We start from the raw sequence: 24904 nt of genomic DNA on the forward strand, positions 1-24904 counted from the left end.
TCTTTTGGCTATGTGGGAGTCAGTCACAAGCCTGCTCAGATTGAGGAGAAAAGGATATTCAGACCTCACGTCTTGATAGAAGGGTCGAAGTCACATTGTAGAAAGCTGTGTAGGTGGGAGATGCTGTTGCAGCCATATTTGGAAAATACAGTCTGCCTTCACAGCATATAATTCTGTCATAGGATATTTTATTATATATATCAGAAGATGGCTTTAAAAAAATTCATCCTTTAGGTGTGTGTTTGGATCTTCATAACATTAACTACTTCCTGTAACACAGAAACAGATTGATGAATCTGATCATATATTATTTTTTACAAATAACGTTTTATCTTTTCTTTTGACTTAGTCTTTCCTTTTTTTTTTTAATGCTTCTTTTAAAAAATATTTATTTTATTTGAGAGAGAGAGCACGAAAGAGAGCACAAGTGGAAGGGAGGGGCAGAGGGAGAGGAAGAAGCAGATGCCCCACTGAGCAGGGAGCCTGATGGGGTGCTCCATCCCAGGACCCTGGGATCTTGACCTGAGCCGAACGCAGGATGCTTAATCGACTGAGCCACCCAGGTGCTCTAGTCTTTCCTTTCCATATTATCGTCCCTATCCCCCAACTCCACCTACACCTTTGTAGGTAGTCTTCCATGTTTTTCTCCAGTGCTTCTAAAATCATTAAATGCATAAATGTATACAGATATATATATGTAAGGGTTTTGAAGATTTTTTATTTTTTGTTCAACAGGTGGGATCATTATATACATAGATTTTTCTACCTAGCTTCTCTCATTCAGAAGTACTTCATGATATCCTTCTGCCGCAACTGGGATAGCTCCAACTCTTACAGTATAATATCCCATAGTTTTGATGTACAAGTTATCTTTTGCCCTGTTAGGCATTGATATTATTTTCGTTTTTTTATCATGAGAAACAATGATGCATTAAAAATCCCTTAAGAATGTCCTTATATGGATTTAAAAAAAAAAAAAGAATGTCCTTATATATTAGTAGTTTTACTTGTATACATAGATTACAAGGAGTGGGTATTGTTCAGTAAAGGGTATGTGTAATTTTAATAGATGTTGCTAGCCTGCTTTTTAAAACTTGAATGCCTTACATTTCCATCAGAAATGTATAAGAACACCCCCTCATCCCATTAACGTATATTGTAGCTCTTTTTTAGGTTTGGCAATCTGATGGATATGGAATAGCATAGTGTTAACTTTATTCTGCGTTTTCTTAAGTCTTATTGAATTTGAATTTAAGCAGTTTTTAATAAGTTCAGCATTTGGCCTGTCTCCTCTGTATTGTCTAATTATAAATATTTGTGAAATAAATACCCTTTGCCCATTTCTTAAAGTTTTTTCAGGACAGTTTGTAGGCTTTTTCAATTTTAGTTTTTAAAATATTTTTTTTTTTTTAAGATTTTATTTGTCAGAGAGAGAGAGAAAAACAGGGGGAGCAGCAGGCAGAGGGAGAAGTGAACTCTTTGCTGAGCAAGGAGCCTGATGTGGGACTTGATCCCCAGGGCCCCAGGATCGTGACCTGAGCCAAAGGCAGATGCCCAAACGACTGAGCCACCCAGGCAGCCCTAAGTTTTATTTTTTTAAAAGATTTTATGTATGTATTTAGAGAGAGCACACACACGTGCACACGCAAGCAGGGGGAGGGGCAAAGGGAGAGGGAGTGAGGGATTCTCAAGCAGACTCCACCCTGAGCATGGAGCCCCGACATGCGTCATGACCTGAGCTGAAATCAAGTCAGACACTTAACTGACTGAGCCACCCAGGTGCTTCAGGCTTTTTTAATACTGTAATAGGAGTTGTTAAGGTGAGTAATGGTAGGCATGGAAAAGGATCAATCTGAAAGAAGATTCAGGTATACATTTAAAAAGATAGAAAGTTTAACTTTTAGAATACGTGACCTAAAGTTCTTTTAATAATGGAGTAGCGGTTTTTTATTTCCTTTGTTTTGTTTCCTTTTGTGTCATCTTTTCTTAAACAAATGTTGTGGGTTTCTAAAAGATTTTAATTAATTAATTAATTAAGAGAAAGAGCCTGCAAAAGAGAGAAAGAACACAAGCAGGGGGTAGGGAGTAGGAGAAGCAGACTCCCCCTGCCCCCAGCAGGGAGTCGGATGCAGGACTTGATCCCAGGACCCTGGGATCATGATTTGAGCCAAAGGCAGCCTCTCAGCGGACTGAGCCACCCAGGTGCCCCTAAAGAGATGTTTTTAATATAAAAGAAAAATGTGATCTTTTTACCCACAGTTTTTAGTTTTAGTTAAAAAAGTTTTCCTTACCCTTTGAATATATGCTATCCTAGTTTCTTGGAGTATTTAGAAAATATTTTTATAAAATATTAAATACAGAAATGTTTATAACATGTGATCTGTATTAAAAATAAAAACCCCTCGGGGCGCCTGGGTGGCACAGCGGTTAAGCGTCTGCCTTCGGCTCAGGGCGTGATCCCGGAGTTCTGGGATCGAGCCCACATCAGGCTCCTCCGCTATGAGCCTGTTTCTTCCTCTCCCACTCCCCCTGCTTGTGTTCCCTCTCTCGCTGGCTGTCTCTCTCTCTGTCGAATAAATAAATAAAATCTTAAAAAAAATAAAAAATAAAAAAAATAAAAACCCTTGGCTTCACCACCCAGCTTTTGAAAAATGTGCATTATCATGCCTTTCATGCCAATCCCTTAGTCCCATTTTATTTTTTCCAAATAGCTGTTATCCTGGATTTTGCTTATTCCCTTGCTTTTCTTTATACTTTTTACCACCTCTGCATTATTAATCAAGATATTCTTTAGTTTTCCTTGTTTATGGACTATGTATTGTTTTTGAATTATACTGTATATGTTACCACTTTCTTTTTATTATATATTCCTGAGACTTGACTGTACTGTTGCATGTTGCTCTCATTCATCACTGATGTGTATTTATTCATTAAATACATTACAGTTTTTATTTATTTTTAAAAAGTTGTGGTAAAAAAACACATAAAATTTACCATCTTATTTTCTTTAAAGATTTATTTATTTATTTATTTATTTAGGGGGAGAGAGAGGGAACCTGTGTGTGAGTGGCCGGGAGGGGCAGAGGGAGAGTGAGAGACAGAACTCAAGCAGGCTCCCTGCTGAGCACAGAGCTGGAGGTGGGGCTCAGTCCCAGGACCCTGAGATCATGACCTGAGCCGAAACCGAAAGTCATCAAGAGTCAGCCACTCAACCGAGTGAGCCACCCCGGCGCCCCCCATCTTAGTTATTTTTAAGTGTATAATTCAGTATTTTAAGACTGAGCCACCCAGGCACCTTTAAAATAGCCCTTTCGAAAAGAACTTTTGTTCAAACCACACTTGTAAATGTCAGTCAGTCTAGTTCTTTCAGTTGGGCTTCTTTGATCTCCACTCACATATGAACATACTTCAAAGATTCCCCAACCTGTAATATTTGGGATGTAGTTTCTTTATTTTAGGGCCCTGGAAGTCAAATTTTACGATGTACATTGATTGCTATTTTAGGCAAGTGGTCTAAAATTATTATTCTTTGTTTCTGATATTGAAAGGTCTTGTTACTTCCACTCTACTCCATGAGTGTAGCAGAAAATGTTACAGGGCTCATTGTTACCACTGCAGTATATTTGCTGTGATGGAAGCATAACCTGTGTCTCAGTGTAGTCATAGGTTATACTGTTGCTATTGCAACAACTCAACTGTACATTCACAGCAGGTATGTAAAGGAGTTAATGTGTTTGTTTCCAATAAAACTGTGGACACAGAATTTTGAATCTCATATAATTTTCCATGTGTCAGGAGATGTTTTTCTTTTGGTGGTTTTTTTTTTTTTTTTTAACCATTTAAAAATGTGAGAAGCATTCTTAGCTCATAGGTTGTACAAAAATACTTCCCCCAAAAACAGGTGGCTTCTGGATTTGGCATGCAGACATAGTTTATTTACCCTTGCTCTGGAGTATATATCGGAAGGTGATTGCTCAGGCCTAGGCTGTGTATATTGTGTATATTCTCAGCTTTATCAGAAATGCAAAATTTATTTTCTTAAGTAGTTCATCGGTTTACACGTATACCATTGTGGTTAGTTTTTTTCACTGTGCATCTGGCCAACACGTGATATTATCAGACTTTTAAATTTTGTTAATATGGTAGGTATAACATGGAATTAATATTTTTAAAAAATTTTCATTTCCTTGATTAATAATTTGGTTGAATTTTTTTGTGTTTATTAACCATTTCTGATTCCTCTTTGGCAAAATGCCTGTTTAATTAAATCTGTTGCCCATTTGCTATTCGGTCGTTGGTCTTTTCTTAACTGAATCGTAGAAGCTCTCTAAATATCCTTGAGAAAAATTCATCACTTACAGTTATTGCAAATAACTTCTGATTCATGACTTGTCTTTTTAAAGTTTTTGCATAGCAGAAGATAATTTTAATGCAGTTGAATCATAGTAAATGTATGAGTCTTTATGTTTGCTTTTAAAAAAGTTTTCTTTAGGAAAATCTTACCTAGGCTGAGATCAGAAAGACCTTGTATATTATTTCTTGAAATGTTCATTGTTTTTATCTTTCACATGTAGCTCTTGAATTATCTTAGATTTAATTGTTTATATAGGAGGGTTAGAGATCTTATTTTGTTTTTTTCATAATGCTAACAAATTGTCTCACACCATTTATCAAGTAGTATTTTCCTTTTCCTGGTCATCTGCCAACCTAATCTATAGTGTATCCCGGCTTTTTCCCACATTTTCAGTTAGGCTATTTGTTTATTTTTGGGCCAGTACCATGTTGTTCTAAATTAAGTTGATGTATAATAAGTCTTGATAATCTAATAATTCCCATCCCAGAAAATTGTCCTTTAGGAATATTTTGGCTATTCTTGCCAGTGTTCATTTTAGAAATATTTTGCCAAGTTCTTAACAAAATATTGTTTTACGATATTTAACAAATATTAACAAATTAAAATAACAAAACAAAATAAAATATCTATTTTATTAACAAATAAAATAGATATTTTTGTTTTTTTAAAGATTTTTAATTTATTTATCCAACAGAGATAGAGACAGCCAGCGAGAGAGGGAACACAAGCAGGGGAAGTGGGAGAGGAAGAAGCAGGCTCATAGCAGAGGAGCCCGATGTGGGGCTCGATCCCACAACGCCGGGATCACGCCCTGAACTGAAGGCAGACGTTTAACCGCTGTGCCACCCAGGCGCCCCCATAAAATAGATATTTTAACAAATATCTTTAACAAAACAAAATAAAATAACAAAATAAAATAACAACAAAATCTTGTTGGGAATTGATTGGAATTTTCCTGAGTCTATAAATCAACAGAGAATTTGTATGTATGTAATACTGAATCTTCTGTCTGTGAACTTGGTATGTCTTTACATGTATTTAAATCTTTAATGCTTTCAGTAACATTTTTTCATCTATAAAGAATTATCTTGTAAGCTTTTTATGTTTTAGCATGTAAGTCTTAATTTGAAATTTATTTTTGGATGTAGAATAAGATTAGGGTTAACTTTTTTTTTCAGATGAGTAGCTTATGCTACCGCATATTAAATTTCATCTTTTCATCTAAATAGTTGATGTTTTTGTCACTGAACTGAATTGGCACTGAGATACATTTAACTTCTAGAAATATATGTGGGAATCTTCTTTTGGAAATTGTTTAAAATTCTGTTAATATTTATATATTTACAAAATTACATATTGCTAAATATTAATATTTATTTCTATACCAGTGGCTTTGGTTTTATTTTTATGTATTATTATAAGAAATATTTTTTTTATTACTGTATTATTACTATATATGTATTGGCTTTTGGGTATAGACATTAGACATTTATCTGCTAATGTTAAGCCATTGCCTTAATTTTATCTTTCGTTTATTTTATTTTATTTATTTATTTTTTAAAGTAAGCTCCATGCCCATTGTGGAGCCCAAGGAGGGGCCTGATTCATGACCCTGAGATCAAGACCTGAGCTGAGACCAAGAGTGGGATGCTTCACCAACTAAGCCACCCAGGCGCCCCATCTTTTGTATTTTATTTTTTAAAGGGAGGGGGGTTAGAGGAAGAGGGAGAGAGAGAATCTAATCTCTCTGTGCCTAGCACTGAGCCCGAAATGGGTCTCCCATCACATGACCCTGCGATCATGACCTTAGCAGAAACCAAGAGTTGGCTGCTTAGCCAACTGCACCACCCAGGCAGCCCTAAATCTAGTAGTCTTTTAAAATTTGAGTCTGTAGTTATCTGCATGAAACCATATCAACTAAAAATACTTTGCTTTTTCCCAGTGACTGCTCAAATTATATAATTTACTATTTTTGCTGAAATTTGTAGGATTACATTAAATGATAATGATGATAGTTGTCATCATTGATTAATCTATGAATCCAATTAATTAGTTCTCATATTTTGTTATTTAGGGCTAATTGTTGTTAGTTTCTGTCACATAGGCTTAGGCTTCATTACATTTTTTTAAAAGGTTTTATTTATTTATTCAAGAGAGAAAGCATGAACTGGCAGGAGGAGCAAAGGGAGAGGGAGAAGCAGGCTTCCTGCTGAGCAGAGAGCCTGATGCAGGACTCGATCCCAGGACCCCAGGATCATGACCTGAACCAAAGGCAGACGCTTAACTGACTGAGCCACTCAGGCACCCTACATGTTTTTTATATATTCACAGTTTACCTTGTGGAATGGCTGAAGAATATTGGTATTTATATATCCCTGGATTCTATTTGTTAATAGTTTGTTAAAATGGATAAAGTTTGTTTACACTTGGAGTTACAGCTTTATTAAATGTTTTCTAGAATTCACCAGTGAAATCATTTAGGCTTGGAGATTTCTTGGTGTGAGATTTTAAGTTATGAATTAAAATTTTCGAATAGAATATGAAGTTTTTCTTTTTTTATGTTTCATCTTTTGTCAGTTCTGGTGAGTTTTATTTTTCAAGGAGTTTGTCCATTTCATTTAAGTGGTCTTTTTGTCTTTTGAATTTGAGGCAATTTAGTGGGAAGGACGTGGCACATCTTTTTAGTGTGTGTATTGGTCATTCTTAAATGTTCTTTTGTGAAGTGTCCGTTCAAATCATTGCCCATTTTTAAGTTTGGTTGTTTGTCTTTTTGTTATTAGGTTGTAAGGATTCTTATATATTTTGGATGCAAGTCTCCTGTTGTATAGATCAATAGATTGAAATAGATCTCCTTCTATCTATATTTGTTTATATATTTCTTCATATCCATCCATCCATTTTGTGGCTTGGCTTTTCATGATCTCAGAGGTGTCCTTAAAAAGCACAGTTTTTAATTTTGATGAAAGTCCCTCACTTTATTATTATTAGATTATTTTGGTGGTCTGTGTTCTTTGTGTTCTAAGAAACCTATCCCAAGATCATGAATATTTATACTTTTTTTTCCTTAGAAACTTGATGGTTTTAGCCTTAGCTTTTATAATTAGGCTCGTCATCCACTTCAACTTAGTTTTTGTGTATAGTATAAGAGTCAAATATATAATTTTTGTGTGTGGATGTCTAGTTGAGTCAGCACCATTTATTGAAAAAGATTATTCTTTTTGATTTACCTTGGTGCTTGGTGCCCCATTCCAGCTTTATTCTTAAACATTGTTTTGTCTGTAGAAGTCCTTTGCATTTACATATATATTTTAGAATTAACGTATGAGTTTATACAGATGAGCCACTGGGACTTTGATTGGAATTGCATTATCTATAGATTAATTTGGGGAAGAATTGACATCTTAAATATATTCAGTCTTCTTATTTAGGTCTTCTCTAAATTTCTAAATAATTTCTAGATTAAGTTTCTAAATAATCTTGTACTTCTTTGTCTATAGATTTTGCACATATTTTATAAAATTTAATGTCCATATATCTATATCTATATATATCTGTATTTTTATGTATTTTGTCTTTCAATATTTTGCCTGGAATTTTTTTCGTGGATCAGTTTATGGACAGCTTTCCCCCGCGGAGATAGCCAGTTATTCCTTCCTAAGTCAGTGAATAATCATCCTTTCTTTGCTTACTTGAAATGTAGTATTCCTATTTTTTATTACATTATAATGATTGAAAATTCTTTTTTCTGGTTTCCATATGATCTTTATTATCTTTGTAGATCTACTCCCTCAGTTTGAGGACTTTCTCTTCTCTTTATTAAGTTTGCTCAAAGATTTTTTTCATGAATGAATATTGAATTTTGTCAAATAATTTCTCTTTATCTACTGAGATTGTCATGTTGTTTTTTTCTTTTATTGTATTATGTGGTGGACTGACTTATTTCAGTACTAAACCCACCTTGCATTCATGGGATAAATCCTGCTTTGTCATGATGTATTATTTGTTTCATATATTTTCATTCATTTTGCTAATATTTTAAGTATGCTAGTCTTTTAAGCACCTATTTTTATGAAGGATATTGGTGTAAATGTTCTTTTTTTTTTTTTTTAATAAGATTTTATTATTGAGAGAGAGAGATTGCAAGCTGGGGAGGAGCAGAGGGAGAGGGACAAGCAGACTCTGTGCTGATCATGGAGCCCTCTGCAGGGCTTGATCCCACAAGGCTGAGGTCATGACCTGAGCTGAAATCAAGAGTCGGATGCTTAACCAGCTGAGCCACCCAGGCTCTGCAAGTTCCCTTTTGTAATGTCTTTCTTTGGTTCTAGTTGCAGAGTAATACTGGCCTCATAAAATTAGTTAGGAAGTATTACTTTCTCTTATATTTACTGAAAGAATTCATGTAAGATGGATATTAACATTTCTTTAAATGTTTAATTTACTAGTAAAGTTATTTGGGTCTGGTGCTATTCAGATTTTTTTTTTTTCTTCTGTGTCTAGTTTGGCACTTTTCACCTTTCAAGGCATTTCCTATAAGTCAGCATAGTCGAATAGAACTTTGCATGATGATAGAAATGTTCTATATGTACACTATTAAAATATAGTAGCCACTAGCTACTTGTGGCAGTTGAGCATTTGAAATGTCATGAGTGCAGAACTGAAGTTTTAATTTAATTTAAATAGACATAGATGGCTGGTGGCTTCCTGTATTGGACAGTGAAGATCTAAGCTGGCAGATGTATTTCCAGAAAGTTCTTAATAATTTTTAAATGTATTATCATTCAGTTCATAGCATTTTAAAATTTATTCTTAATTAAGTTGTTTATAATGTATTTTTTTAAGATTTTATTTATTTATTTATTTATTTATTTATTTATTTGAGAGAGAGAGTGTGCAAGAGCATGAGCAGGGGGAGGGGCAGAGGGAGAAGCTGACTCCCTACTGAGCAAGGAGCCCAATGCAGGACTCGATCCCAGGACCCTGGGATCATTAACTGAGCCGAAGGCAGATGCTTAACCAATTGTGCCACCCAGGTGCCCCTGTTCATAGTATTTTCTTACTTTATTATTAGTCTCTATGAAATCACTACTGTACCTTTCATTCCTGATACTAGTAATATTGTGTTCTCTCTCTCTCAACTTTCTTCATATTAATTTTTTATTAAAATATTTGTGAAATACACATAAACTGAAATGTACTCTTAGCTTTTTTTTTTTTTTTTTTTTTTAAGAGAATGAGAGAGAGAGAGAATCTTAAGCAGGCTCCACAACCAGCACATGAGCCTGATGCGGGGCTCAGTCTCACAACCCTGAGATCATCACCTGAGCCGAAATCGAGTTGGATGCTTTACTGACTGAGCCATCCAGGCACCCCTACCTAGATCTTAGCCTTTTTTTTTTTTTTTTTTAAGATTTTATTTATTTATTTGACAGAGAGGCAGCGAGAGAGGGAACACGAGCAGGGGGAGTGGGAGAGGGAGAAGCAGGCTTCCCGCTGAGCAGGGAGCCCGATGCGGGACTTGATCCCAGAATGCTGGTGTCATGACCTGAGCCGAAGGCAGATGCTTAACGACTGAGCCACCCAGGTGCCCCTAGATCTTAGCCATTTTTAAGTGTACAATTCAATAACGTTAAGTACGCTAGCATTGCTGTGCAACCAATCTCCATAACATTTTCCATCTTGCAAAACTGAAACGATACTTGTTAAATAATAACTCCCCATTCCTCCTCCCTCTAGCTGTGTCACCCACCCTTCTTTCTGTCTATGAATTTGACTACTCCAGGTACCTCATATAAGTGGAATCATAGTATGTTTATGTTTTTATGACTGGCTTATTTCACTTAACATGATATCCTCAAGGTTCATCCGTGTTGTAACCTGTGCCAGAATTTCTTTCCTTTGTAATTAGTAGAATTGGTGTATTTTGTGTTTAAGGAGCTCATAAGAGTAACAGTGAAATTATTATAATTTTACTGATGTCACTGAGGGTAAAAAAGTGCAAGTTACTCTGTACAGTTTTATAGCTCTTAAAATGATTTTAACATTGCAATTTTTTCTGGTTGTAAGGGGTAGGATAAAAAATTAGGTTCAGGACCTGAACAGATCCTTGTTTAGCTCAATAGAAAGAGGTGTCAGCTGATTCTGGTGTGGCAAGAAGGGAGAGAAGTTGAAAATTAAAAGTTTCATTTTATAAATAATATAACCACATATGCAAGTTTTGGAATTAGAAGGAAGAATAGCAGGAGTGTATAACTATAGATTGGGTCAGAGCTGGAACTGTTTCCTCATACCACTGTGGCTTTGTGTTTCTGGAACTATTGGCATAAATTACTTTTACTTTTATTATTTTTTTAAATTTCATTTTATTCTGCTTCCAAAAATAATATGCTCTGAAATACTGAAATACTATAAAAACATATAAATGTTTTACTTCATTAAAATGTATGATATTGTGTTATAGTGGTGTGTTTTAATTTTAATAAGTCTTGGACAGTTTTTAGGTACATACTGAATGTATCAACTTTTTTATTTTATTTTATTTATTTATTTGACAGCAATAAGCAGGGGGAGTGGAAGGCAGAGGGAGAGGGAGAAGCAGATTCCCTGCTGAGCAGGGACCATGATGCGGGGGCTCAATCCCAGGACCCTGGGATCATGACCTGAGCCAAAGGCAGATGCTTAACTGAGCCACCCAGGTGCCTCAGATTTTTTTTTTTTTTTTTTTAAAGAGAGAAAGTGCATGGGGAGGGCAGTGAGAAAGAATCTTTAGCGGACTCTGTGTTGAGCAGGAGCCTGATGCAAGGCTCAATTTCACTACCCTGAGATCATGACCTGAGTCGAAATCAAAACTGAGTCACTCAACGGACTGAGCCATCCAGGCACCCCTGAATGTATTAATTTTGTAGATATTGCTGCTTTCTTGATCATTACTTTTAAAGCACTATAAATATCAATGAACATTCAAAAAAGCAGCCTATTGTCTTTCGTTGTCCTCAGTGAAGAACAAATGGTTATTTGTTTTATAAAGTGTTTTATAATGTGCTTTAAAATTACATTTTTTTAACCTTAATAGTGTACAAAATAGACTGTTGAAATTGGTAATACGTAACTAATTTCTGTCAGGTATTTCAAGTGTCAGCATTTGTTGGTCACCTTTTAGTAATAAAATCTTTTAGTTATAAAATCAAATTGTTCTGAATATTCCCCTGGTTTCAAACTATTTATTTTCCCTATGGGAACAGATAAAAGCAAAAATTAGTGAAAGTAAGTTCTGTGAATCTTACCTACGAGTCTTATCTCTCCTTATTGAATGTGTAGAGGTTACAATGGCATACTTGAATAGTTCCACAATAACAACACATGATCAAATGAAAACAAGAAAAGAGAGCTGTAATCTTTAGTCAGGACTTCTTGAGGAAACTCGTTCATCTTCATTAGGACTTAACATAGATTGTTGGTGATTGATCTGACTTCAGTAAATGGTTCATGTCTGGTGTGGTAGGGCATTCATTGGTTCATCTTTGTTGGTCGAAGATTCAATGGGCTGGGTGAGTGGGGTGTTTTGTGGAAGAAATTGAACCAACCTCTGGGTGCAGTGATTTATTATCTGCATAGTTTATTTATGCCTGGTTTGTAAAAACGTAGAGCGTGTTACTTAAAGTGTGGTCTCTGGATCAGCAATAGTAGCATCACCTGGGAGGATGTTAGAACTCAAATTCTGGCTCTCATCCTTGACCTACAGAACCAGAGTCTTTGGGGGGTGATGTGGAACTCAGATATCTATTTCCAATAAACTCACCAAGAGATTCTGATGGCCAGTAATCATTGATTAAGCATTGCTTTAGCTCAGTGATCCTCAAGCATTACTGTGCATTAGAAGCAAAATTATCTAGGGGTGCTTGTTTTTGTTTTGTTTTTAAATTCCTTGAAGTGAGATAAAATTTACATAGAACATTGCATTAGTTTAGATGTACAACATATTGCTTTGCTCTATGTATGTATTGTAAAACGATTACAGTAAGTTAACATCCATTTCCAGTTATTTATTTTAACCTTGAAACACTGATAGAAATATATTTTACCTGGAGACCTACATGTGTACAAGCATTTTTTTTATAGTATTACTTGCTGTCACTCTGAATGATGCAGTTTGTTTTCTATTCTAGCTTTTTTTTTTTTTTAAAGTAATCTCCATGCCCAACACTGGGCTTGAACTCACAACCCTGAGATCAAGAGTCACATGCTCCACTCAATGAGCCAGTCAGGTGCCTCTTCTATTCTAGCCTATTAAAAAACAATTTCCTGGCCCTGGTTCACTAATGGGCAATACCTGCAGGTTGAAAGAACACTGGATTGTTGTATTCTAATTATTATCCCATTTCCATGAAAAATTTTTTATTAATTACCAGCTTATTAATAGCCAGGATTGGTTTTCAGCTTAGGATCATATGTATGATTTACCATTCTTTTCTATTACTGTAAGTGTGCCCTAATGAAAATCAGGGTCTGTCAATAAGGGCAGGAGCTAAAATGACTGTTGAAAAGCAGCTAGTAGTTTCAGACAAAGCCACATAAATTCAGCTGTTGATGAATTGCATGTTTACCAAGAGTCAGTTGTTTCCAAACCCATTTTTTTAGTAGTACTTGTAATGGTATGATTTTAATTGTTTTTACACTAATGAAATTTACTCTGAAAAGCAAGTTGTTTCTGTGAATAATTTGAATGCTTTAGAAAAACTTAGTAGGTAAGTCAGTAAAAACATGGAGGTGCAAGTGTCTTTATTTTGTCATTCCACTCTAAAGAAGCCAAAATTGCAATCATGAACTTCGCATTATGGGTGGGACTTGAAAGAAAGAACTCAAATTAGTACGCACCTTTTGCAAGTCTTTTTTTTTTTTTTTAACATTTTATTTATTTATTTATTTGACTGAGAGACAGCCAGCGAGAGAGGGAACACAGGCAGGTGGAGTGGGAGAGGAAGAAGCAGGCTCCCAGCGGAGGAGCCCGATGTGGGGCTCGATCCTAGGACTCTGGGATCACGCCCTGAGCTGAAGGCAGATGCTTAATGACTGAGCCACCCAGGCGCCCCCACCTTTTGCAAGTCTTGATTGATGATCAAATGATTGGCCAATGTGCCTTTATATATCCCAAATAAAAATGTTTCATTTTTTAATGATTCCTGGCTTTATTGGATTTTAACTATTAAACTACATTCTTGATCTTACAGTTCAATGAAGCTTTTATTATTGAGGAAATTGTATTTTATTAACAATCATCTCTTAGAAATATCTCAGTGACAAAATGCTAATTTGACCTTTTATTTAAAATGAACCAAAATTACCTCGTTTTATGCTTATTGTTACTTGTTTTACATTCTTCAGAGTTTTCTTTTGATTCTTTCTTTTTTTATATATATGTAAAAGAGAAAGCAACCTCAGAATTGTTAGAGAACCATGATTTCTAAAGTTAGAATTACAATTAGTATTACTTTATTTCTGAAAATTATGCTTTGATTAAAAGCAAAAATGTATGAAGGCATCAAGTAACATATTGGCAATGAAAACAACAGCCCATTTGCCATGTTCACTTATGTGTTATTGGATTTCTTAGTTGGTGTTTGTATGTTCGTTTTCAAGGTACATTGGTTCTTAGGTATAGTGTAGAAATATCAGTATGCCTCTTAAAGCAAAGACTAAACAGGAAGACCAGGAGTAAAAGCTGACCTGACATCATGAAATTTACTTGCAGTATCAAACAACAATATTGTACTTAAATTGCTTAAAATAACTTTCATTCTCCTTTTACAAAGTCTTACAACTTACTTGCATTTAACACATGTACTCCTTTCATTCTTTTACAAAGGAAGTTTATGTACTGATCACATCCCCTGTTGCACATGGATTCTCCTTCTGAACTCATTAGTTATTCCCTCTTATTGGATCATTCCCATGAGCATACTGCAAGCTGTAATATTCTCCATCTTAAAAAACAAAACAAAACCAGCAACTCACCAGAAAGTAATAAAATAACAAGGAAAAAAAACCAAAAATACAAAGTCAGAAAAAGTCTTCACTGCAGATTATAATCAGTTTCTGCTTATTTTCTTTAATTTAGAGCAAAATTCTTTTGGAGAATTGTCTGTACTTAAGGTTCCCCACTTCTGTCTTCGCTGTCTCTGTTGGGATCACCCCACTTCAGTTGTACACTCATTTTCCACTGATAAAGCTCTGTCAAGTTAGAAGTTCATTTCCGCTTTACCAATATTAATAATCATTCCCAATTCTTCATTTTATGTGTTACCTCAGCAGCTTTTGTTATGGTTGGCCAGTCCTTTCTTGTTGAAATACTTCCTTCACTTTCCTTCTTTGACAGCAGTCACCTAGTTTTCCTCTTGCCTCATTGGCTGTTGCATTGTAGTTCCTTTTCCTGATTCCTTCCTTTCTAGCAAATTTCCAAATGTTGAAGAGGACTCTTTAGCTCTTTTCCATCCATAGTAAATAAATTTGCCAGGTGTTCTCATCTAATCCCATTAATTTTAAGTACCATCTCTTCATTGATTCCCAGATATATATGTCATTGCTTGGCAAGAGTCGCTTCTTTTAACTCCTCTTTTTAATGTATCTCCAGTTGAAGATTTAATAAAGTTCTTAAAATTAACAGGACCAAGACCCAAGTTATCCCTTTCCTGTTTGTTCCTCCGTTAGTGTTCCCATCTCAAGAAATGATACCTTGTTGTGTTAATCTTTGCTTCTTTCATACCCAGCTTCTTATATATCGGGAAATGCCACTAACCTTTAAAACATACCCAAATCTGACTGTTTCTCCCAACATTCACCATTACTGTTCTCGTCTTAGCCTCCAATTTTTCCTTGGATTATTGCGGTAGTCTCCTGACTGTTGTCCTGCTTCCATTCTTCATTCCCTGTAACGTTTAACAGCCTTAAGAAAGTCATACAGAAGTTGGGTGATCCTTGTAAAATATAAATCATGTTAATCCCTCTTCAGGATCTTTCACATTTGAATATATTGCATTTTTTTCTTGTGGTCCGCAAATTCGTAATAGACCTATCCTCTGTTTTTTTCTCTCTTCTCATTTTTTAGCACTCTTCCTCTCACTCATTCAGTTCCAGCCATATGGTCCTTGCTTTTCCTCACATATGCCAAGCATGTTCACAGTGTCTAACAGCTAGGAGTCTTCCATGAGAAATTTATGCTTACAAGTGTTTCACTAGCTTCTGTGATCTCCAAATAAATGTCGTGTCGTGTTTTGTTCTATAGATTTAGGCTCTGAAAAACAGAAGCTATTTCTTATGTTTGATTATTTGGGCCTCAAGAATGGGTAGAATTCTTGTCCAGTTAATTACACATCTTAATATAACTAGTACTTACGTTTTAACCTCATTAAGATGTTCAGCCTACAGATTTCTTGTGTGATAACTAGCAAAATTTCAAATTCAAATTAGATGCTTTGTTAGAAATTGCTGTCTCTGAAGAAGCTTTAAATCTCAAGTGCCTTTTCAAATAAGGATAAAATTTTGTTTTCAATAAATGATAGACCATGTGCTTCAAAACTCAAAAGATAGAAAAGATGTGCTTTGAAAAGTTGGTGTTTCTGTCTTCTAGCTGCCCAGTTATGATATTAATAGAAAATCAATGGAAGATATTTTTAATGTATAAATAATTAATATACACATAAATTTTAAAAAAATATATCAGTGATAGCCTTATCTATCTATCTATCTATATTATTTGTCACTTAGATATTTTTACTTAATTAACCTGGGAAACTCATATAAAGCTATCTCATTCTGTTTTATGACCACATAATATAATATTTAGGTATGTACTGTAATTAATTTAGCCTCATTGATGAATACTGTTTCTAGTCTTTGCTGCTATACACGTTCTTTTTTCATAGTTCTCTTGCAAGATTGTATCTATAGGACTAATAAAACACTGTTAACTGTACTGGAATTAAAAAGTGAATAAAGATTATATCTGTAGGATAAAATCTTAGAAGTTGAAATGCTGGCTCAAAGGAATGTGTATTTAAAGTATCATAGATATCACCTGGTTCTTTATTAGAATTGTACTAGTTTATACTCCTACCAATAGTATTTGACTGTAGCAGTTGGCAAACTTTTTTTCTTTCAAGGGCCAGATAGTAAATATTTTAGGCTTTGCAGCTCACATATGGTCTATGTCACAAACTCTTCTTTGTATATATTTTTTGGCTTTGGGCCAAAGTCTGGCAGCTTTGGCCTATATCATAGCTGCCAGGCTGTTATCAAAACCTTTTGTCATTACCAAACTGCTATGTGAACATGGTATCTTACTGAATTATTAAACTGCATTTCACTTATGAGCAAAGCTCATTCTTCATGTTTCCTTTCCTGTGAAATGTTCGCTCAAATCCTTTCTTTTATATGTGTATTTGGTGGTTTGTATTTTTATTGAGGTATAAGAATCTTAATCTTTTATTCATTAGAGAAATGACCCTTTCTCATAGAATATACGATAAAATCTTTTCAACAAGTTTATCTTTAATCTTTTGGTTTGCTTTGTGTTTTCTTCTCCTTAGGTTTTTTGTTGTTGTTGTTGTTGTTTTAGGATTTATTTATTTTAGAAAACAAGAGAGTGCATGAGTGGTACATGAGTGGGAGGAGGGGGAGAGGGAGAGGGAGAGAGGGAAGCTGAGGTTGGAGCCTAACGTGGGGCTCGATCCCATGACCCTGAGGTCATGACTCGAGCTGAAATCAAGAGTTGGACTCTCAACTGACTGAGCCACCCAGGCACCCCTAGGATTTTTTTAGTCACATTTGATATGTTACTGTTTTACTCAATAAATTAGTTTTTTATTCTAGATTTTGTGTCATTTTTAGAAAGGCTTTTCCTCAGTTTAAGACTTATAATAATTTTCCATGTTTTTTTATATTAGTATTTTATTTTTATGTTTTTTTTTAATTTTAAAGATTTTATTTATTTATTTGACAGAGAGAGGCAGCCAGAGAGAGAGGGAACACAAGCAGGGGGAGTGGGAGAGGAAGAAGCAGGCTCCCAGCAGAGAAGCCTGATGTGGGGCTCGATCCCAGAACGCCGGGATCACGCCCTGAGCCGAAGGCAGACGCTTAACGACTGCGCCACCCAGGCGCCCCAATTTTTTATGTTTTTTAAAAGATTTTATTTATTAGCGCAAGAGAGAGCACGCACGAGAGAGCACAAGTGGAGGGGGCAGAAGGAGAGGGAGAAGCAGACTCCCTGCTGAGCAGGGAGCCTGACGTGGGACTCGATCCCAGGACCCTAGGATCATGACTTGAGCTGAAGGCAGATGCTTAACCGACTGAGACACCCAGGCCCCCCTTATTTTTTATGTTTAAACCTTAAATAAATCTGGAGATTATTTTGACAGGAGTTAAGGATACACTTTTTCCAAGTGGTACCCTTTTGTCCCAATAGCATATCCTGAATTTAAATGTAGTGATTTTGAAAGTTGCTTGCAATATTACTTTTTACTGTTGACTTCTCGTATACTACCAGAATTTAGATTAAGCTGCTGACCACATGAAATGCATATTCTTGCATCATGAACAGTTACTGAGCATGTGCTATGTGGTCTGCTATTAAGGGTAAAGTGTTGTCTTGAGAAGGCTCTAATAACCCTGGCCTTTAGTTGCTTACAGTCTGGTGGATTTATCACACCATATGTATGTGTGTGTTTTAACACCCTACTTCTGTATTTATATTTTTCCCTAATTCTTTTTTACTATGAGAATTTTCAAGTAAATAGAGTAATTGAAAGAATAGTACATTTAATATCTATAATGCTGTGCATGCTCTCTCATCCCTCCCTGCTGCCCTCTGTGGTATATATGTGAAAGTAAGTTGTAGACATTCCTCAGAATTTAGCATCTGCTGTTTGATTATTATTTAAGTAAAATTATAATTTTCTAGTTTTATTATTTCCTCTCTCTTTCTAGTTCGGGGGTGGGGGGACCATAGCTATCTTTTAATCATTTCATCCCTAGAATTTAGTGCAGTTCTTACCAGAGTAGTTTCCTAATAAATATGTGATAAATGAATGCATACTTTAGGCAGTGGGAAACTGTTGAAGGATTTCAAGGGGAAGATATAATACAGAATGATTTGTGGTTTAGAAAGATAATTTGGTGTCTTTATGGAGGAGGGCAACTTGAGGAATGTTTTTATTTGGACTTTGTATCAGTTTGGACTTGACTTTAAGTAATCCAACTCAAATCAACTTAAAAAGAAGAATTTATCCTGGATCATGGAATCCAGAGAGTGATTTGAAGAGCCGGCCTCGTGAAGAGGTTCATCGGGGCTTCAGGAACAAATAAAAACAGGGTGTTGGTACCATGAATATTTTATTTTGTCTTTGCTTCATTCTGTTTTTATTAGGTCCTGTTTGCTTGCTCATGGATCAGTTAATATGGTTTAGGGATAGGGCTTGCAACAATATGGTTGCTTCCTACATGTTCATGTAGATGTCCACGTCAGAGATGTGGAGTGTTGGAGTGGTGCCGTGCGGAGCAGATTGGAAAGACATGAAGTAGTACAGTTGACAGAATTTGTCCAGAGGGAAGGAGAATTGGACCGATTCTCTTTTCGTGAGCAAACTGCTGGCTTGGTGATGCTGTTAATCAAGTAGTGGAAATATAAGAAGAGTATGCTTGGGATGGGAACATGATGAGCTTGGTTTTAGAAGTACTAAGTTGGAGATCCCTAGGGACTTAGAGGAGCTAGGTGGATGTGGAGATCTGAATCTTGGAAGAAAGGTCTAAGCTAAAGTGCTTAGGAAGTTCACAGCAAAGGTGAAAGCTAATAGTGGTGAGTTAAATAGTCCCGAGTGTATAAAATGAGAAGAGAACTGGCATAATGAGAGCATCAACAGAGGAAAAGGTAGTATGAAATAAATTAATAGACTATTTAGAAAGGTGGGAAGAAGTATATTGTCCTAGAAACTAAAGGCCTTTATTCCAGGAGAGATATGCTACATAAGGATTGAAAAAGTCAATTGGATTTGACCATTAGGAAATCACTGAAGATCTTTCCAATGTGCAGTTGGGACCCAGGTTGCATTAAGTGCAAATGTTTAATGATTGGGAGATGAAGTAGAAACAAACCATTGTAGACTTTTTTCTAGGGTTTGACTGTGAAGGAGAGGTGAATGAGAGCTGGGTAAATAAGGGCTGGGAGGGTTTTTGTTTTGTTTTGGAACGGGAGAGATGTGACCATGTAGTTTCAAGCAGTAAATAGTTTTAAAATTTATTCTGGCTTGGATAAATTTTATTCTCTATGTTTAAATATTTACCATTGTAAACATTAACTGTTGTCTTTGTTAGAGTTAGACCAGAGACAGTGAGACTTTAAAATCAGAGACCTGGGTTCTAATCTCACTGCCCCAGAATAATCAGTATAATAATTAAAATTATCACTTTTATATTCCCTTCTGTGTGTCAGTCACTGTGTTAAAAGGCTTTTTATATATACTTTGATTAATCCTCACCACAAATTAATCTCTAAGGTGAGTATTATACTGTTTGATAGATAAAGAAACCTGAGAGTTTACTTCTCAGGATCACATAGATCCTTAGTGATCACACTATAATTCCAACACAGATATGTCTGAAGTTGGTACTCTTTTTTTTTTTCTTTTTTTTTTTCTTCCTGTATCACATTGCCTCCTTTCTAACCTCATATAGCTTATCAACTTTTAGGTCCCTGTTTCCTTATCTGTCACATTAGGATAGTCATTTCTGTCATATCTATATCAAAGTGCTAATTGAATACTGTGCTATTATTTTCTATATTTTGTTTGAAAAGAAAAATTATTTATTTGGTTAAGTACCAGACAGACCTTTTAAATGTGGTCATCTTTAGCACTATCGTTTGTCTAAACAGTATTTTACTTTTTAAGGTGGTGGTATCATGGATACAGAAATGTCTGAAGATATAGACCACAACCTAACTCCTACCCTTGACAGCATGTCTTATGGAATGCCGAATCAAACAGGATCTGAAAATTCATTGCTGGATGAAGATGATTATTTTTTGAACTCTGGGGATCTTGCAGGAATTCCAGTCGTTGGTAGTGACAATGAGGATGAACAGGATTTTAGTTCAAAGGACAATCTTGTTTCTTCAATTCATACTGATGATAGCTTGGAAGTAGAGAGAAGAGTCACACAACATGAATCAGACAATGAAAATGAAATACAGATTCAAAATAAATTAAAAAAAGACTTTCCTAAACAGTTTGATCAGGTTTCTGTCTTTAAGTCAATACGGAAAGATTTTAGTCTAGTAAGAGAAAACAGCAAAGAGACATTTTCTGGAAAGGAGAAAAATAGAGACCTAACTTATCATGAACGTGAAAAACGGTTGGATAAACCCCATAAAGAGTTGGATTCAAGGTTGAAAAGCAGTTTTTTTGATAAAGCAGGTAATTGTTGGAATAGAGCCATAAAACACAATAAATAACAACGTACTGCTAATAACATAGCTTTTATTACTTGTGATGCTAAGCGAAATATGAACAGTTAAATTCATTGTAAGCTTGTCATTTTTCTTTTATCCTTGTTCTTTGCAGAGTGACTGAATTTCTCCCAGTAACTTTTGGTAATGGTAAAAATGATTGAAAAATAGCCCTAAACCTCATTTCTCCCTCCCCTGGTTGCAATATTTTGATGAGAAGGCAAGATACTCAAGTCACCTGTTCATTTTCTTTGGTTGAACATTGGAACCTGAAGTTGGATTTAACTTCTTTGTGCTGTAAGCACTAATTCAAACTGCTGTCCCACAAAGTAGTCCAAATTAGGGAGGGTTTTTCTATTTGATAACATTTCTATTTTATGTTTTAGAAGTTTCTTGAGGCCCCCTCTTGAGCCTCTTTGCCCAGTGTACCCTATACTGTAGCTCCAGTTCCATTCTTGAATATGTCACATATTTTCTTATTTCTTTGCCCTCCTTTCCCCTTGCTATTCCATTTGTGTGTATGTCCTTTTCTTTCTTTGTGTATATCCCTGTAAAAGTACTTTTATCCAACAGTACCTAACTCATAAACCTCTTCTACTCTGTAGTCATCTCTAACCTCTCTACATTGAAGGATGAATTGTTTCTTTATCTGTATTTTCATAGCATTTTGTTTATACTTCATTATTTATAGTACTTAGAGTATTATACTTCTGTATTCATTTTGCCTTACTTAACAGCATAGGAGTTTATTAAGGACCAGATTGTATCTTTTTCATCTTTGTATTCTTGGGGCCTAACCTGTGCAGTGAAAATAGTAATATTTTAATGAATGTTTAATAGATGTGAAGGAAAGCAAGATATAATATAGCAAACCTTACATTTTTTTCTGACAATGCTGGGAAAATATGGTAGAAAGAACAAATCAGTATTATTAAAAAGAACAATTAATTTACATATCTATTATGTAACAGGCTGTACAGGTTTACTATATTTTTTAATATATATTATTCAATATATATTTTTGATATCCCTACAGGGGATAAATTATGAGGGTATTTATCCTCAAGGAACATAATGTCTAGTAGTAGAAGGGGTAAATCAAGTAGAAGTGTCAGTGACCAGTTGAATAGTGTAAGATTTAATTTATAATTAAAGACAGTGGTAGAAGAATTTGTCATAGGTCCATACAAGAAGGTTTCTTTCAAATAATTGAAAGTGTTTTAGGTATTCTTAGAAAAAACCTGATTTTTATCTCAGTGACCAGGAAAGGTTTACAGAGGAGAGGTGGATTTTGAACTGAGCAGGATCTGGAAGACCGTACAGGGATTAAGATAGATAGAGGGGCCTTGGAATGATATAAGCAGAAATGGGGAAGAACAAACACAAGTAGTTTTTAGAGCACAGTGACTAAAGTAACCACTTTATTTAGGTTTGAGCAAGGAAAGTGTAAGGTGAGGCTAAAAGTAAGATGGGGCCAGACTTCCGAGTGAAACTATCTTTTGGGTATTTTTTGGGACCCACTTCACTCTAATAAGTGTCTTTATTGGACAAGAGAGGTGATTATCAAATGATAGCTTTTTAGGTCACTCTTTATAAGATTTGTTATTCATATACATGTGTTTGTTTTGTTTTTTTTTTCTTTCAATAGCTAATCAAGTTGAAGAAACATTACATACCCATTTACCACAAACCCCAGAAACAAACTTTAGGGTAAGTTTTCAGTGTGTATGTAGATGCTGTAACTGTGGCAAGTGTCAAAGTTTTCTTTATGTCATTTTCTAAACTGTAACTATATGTGTTAGGTCGAGCACTGATTTTTTTTTAACAGTTTGCTTTATTATTTGGTAAGGACATCTTTGACGGTGTTCTAAGAAGCCTCAGCTCTTAGTTTCTTTATTGTATTTGATATTTAGACATAGATCACATTTACTTTTAGGCATAGGGACTCTAATGAATATCCATAGAGTTCTTCATTTCCAATGAGCTTATCTTTGGGTGTTGAACCTGAAGAGGAATAATTTTTAAATCTGAATATTTATTAATCCTTTATATTGTGTTTTAGGATTCCAGCTATCCATTTGCCAATAAAGAATCCATTGGTTCGGAACTGGGAAATTCCTTTGCATCAAATATTAGAATTAAAGAAGAACCTTTGGATGATGAGTATGACAAAGCAATGGCACCACAGCAGGGACTACTAGACAAAATTAAAGATGAACCTGACAATGCTCAAGTAAACATTTCACCTTTACTTTCCCCCCTTCTTTTTTGTTCCACACATGAATTACTCATTTGAGAGAGGAAGTTCTTGATTAAGAAGTGAAGTAGTTTGTTGACAGTGTGAGAGGAGACTCTTAATGAGGGCTGAGGTAATTTGAATTATCTTGTGAGAATAATGCTAAGGAATCAAGAATTATATGAAACTTTTCCTGAGTAGTAATTTAGACTTTTAATCCACTTTGTTCTTTAATACCACTCTTCTGTGATTTTTACAATTTCAGTGCAGGACTAGGGAAAGTGAGTCTTCAAGGATCTGAGATTGATAGAGCAGACATGGTTGAAGGTTTACGGTTGTTTATGAGTTTATGTTATGATTGAGTTTATATAAGGTAGTAATAAGCTTTTTGCAGTTTTTGTTAATGAAGCACACTCTATATGGATTCAAGGGTTTTGGGGGGGAGGAATTAATAGGTTATCTTTGAAAGAGTTAATTGATTGAAGAACCAGTTAATTTGATCAGTGGGTAGAAGGTAAAGGAGGCTTTGATGGGTGAAATGGGATCAAGTTCTGCAATTTCAAGATTGCTCTGGAGGTTAAAGTTACAGAGATCCTGTAACTGAAGTCCTGAAATCAGTGAAGATCCATGTAGTTAATGATATTATGGTAGTTGGAATGGAAGAGTCAAAGTTCTGTCAGGTGCTGTAATCATTTTGGAGTGTACGAAGGGGACTGAGGGATGAGTACACGAAGTCAACAATTATTTGAGGATGTCTGTGTTTTACACAGATGGCATGAATTCAGAGGCTGAGAAGTAAAGATAGCATGAATTAGTTATTTCTCTGAAATGGCATTTGATCTGGAGAAAGGTTATCTTTCCATATGTTTCTGTTGTTTTGGAGGGCTGAGAATGTGAGACTTCTGTAGAAGCGGTTTTTTCATTCAGATGTCTGTGAGCACGGTTTCTCAGCCTTGGCACTATTTACATTTGGGGCCAGATAATTCCTTGTTGTGAGGGGCTGTGTTGGGCATTGTAGTATGTTTAGCAGCATCCTTGGTCTCTACGTACTTGATACCATTAGCACCTCCACCCCCCCAGTGTCTCCAGACGTTGCCATATGTCCTGTGGGAGTGGGGGGCACAATTGTCTGCTGTTGAGAGCCACTCTTTTATAGTAAGGAGATGGAAGGATAGATACTTTGTATGAATCAGATTGATACTCACTTAAGCAGGAATTTCTTGGTGCTCAGGGGAAGGTGGCTGTATAGGGTAGTGATGGTAAAGCTGTAGGAGCTGGATGGTTATAAGTGTGGTGGCAACAGAAGAAGATGGCAGAGTAGGAATATAAAAATAGTTAATGCAAGGTAGATTGAAAGCATGTTAACAGAAGCAGGCAAAATGGAGATCTTGGTTATCTGAAATAGGCATAAAGAAATGTACTGATAACCTAGGAAAAGTTCATGTGGCACTGTATGCTTCAGAAGACTACAAACATATCTGTTTACAGGAAAGATTTCCTATCTCTTTACATGCCCTAATGTGGACATGGGAAATTCATAAGAAATCATAATACTGGCAGGGATCCAAAGGCATCACTTTCTCTCTGAATGTGACCCAGTGGCACTTTCTTTAGGATGGAAAGGCACTTATAGCAAAGACCAAATAAATACCTTCAGGGAAGAGGTCATCAGGAAAGATTATTTGTATTACTTTTTTTAAAAAAGTTAGTGGTTCCAGTGGTTGGGGAATACCAATAGGATGGAATTGTTAGAAACACCTCCATTTTTATATGCTATACAGAGTATACTAATGTGTTATAAAATGCCGAATGCGAGGTTTCATCA

At 35.4% G+C, this 24904-nt stretch overlaps 1 protein-coding gene and 1 non-coding gene across 15 annotated transcripts in view; one reads left to right on the forward strand and one right to left on the reverse strand.

The window, feature by feature from the left end:
* Positions 1-24904, forward strand: part of ZMYM4 (zinc finger MYM-type containing 4) — a 142213-nt gene that overhangs the window by 59967 nt on the left and 57342 nt on the right. For 12 of the 14 annotated variants that reach the window (XM_057305389.1, XM_057305386.1, XM_048222020.2 and 9 more), the window contains 3 exons: positions 20287-20811; positions 22492-22553; positions 22906-23076. In XM_057305389.1, coding sequence (XP_057161372.1) covers positions 20298-20811; positions 22492-22553; positions 22906-23076 — 747 coding nt within the window. In that variant the 5' untranslated portion in view covers positions 20287-20297. Of the gene's footprint in view, positions 1-403; positions 564-20286; positions 20812-20958; positions 21141-22491; positions 22554-22905; positions 23077-24904 lie in introns of those variants that run through there. The other 2 variants (XM_057305387.1, XM_026516706.3) reach the window with 2 other exon arrangements.
* On the reverse strand, positions 3587-3708 carry LOC113268640 (small nucleolar RNA SNORA1). The gene has a single exon (XR_007190633.1). It is a non-coding gene; the product is annotated as a small nucleolar RNA SNORA1 (small nucleolar RNA).

The sequence above is a fragment of the Ursus arctos genome, unplaced genomic scaffold (assembly GCF_023065955.2).
Source record: "Ursus arctos isolate Adak ecotype North America unplaced genomic scaffold, UrsArc2.0 scaffold_32, whole genome shotgun sequence".
NCBI lineage: Eukaryota > Metazoa > Chordata > Mammalia > Carnivora > Ursidae > Ursus > Ursus arctos.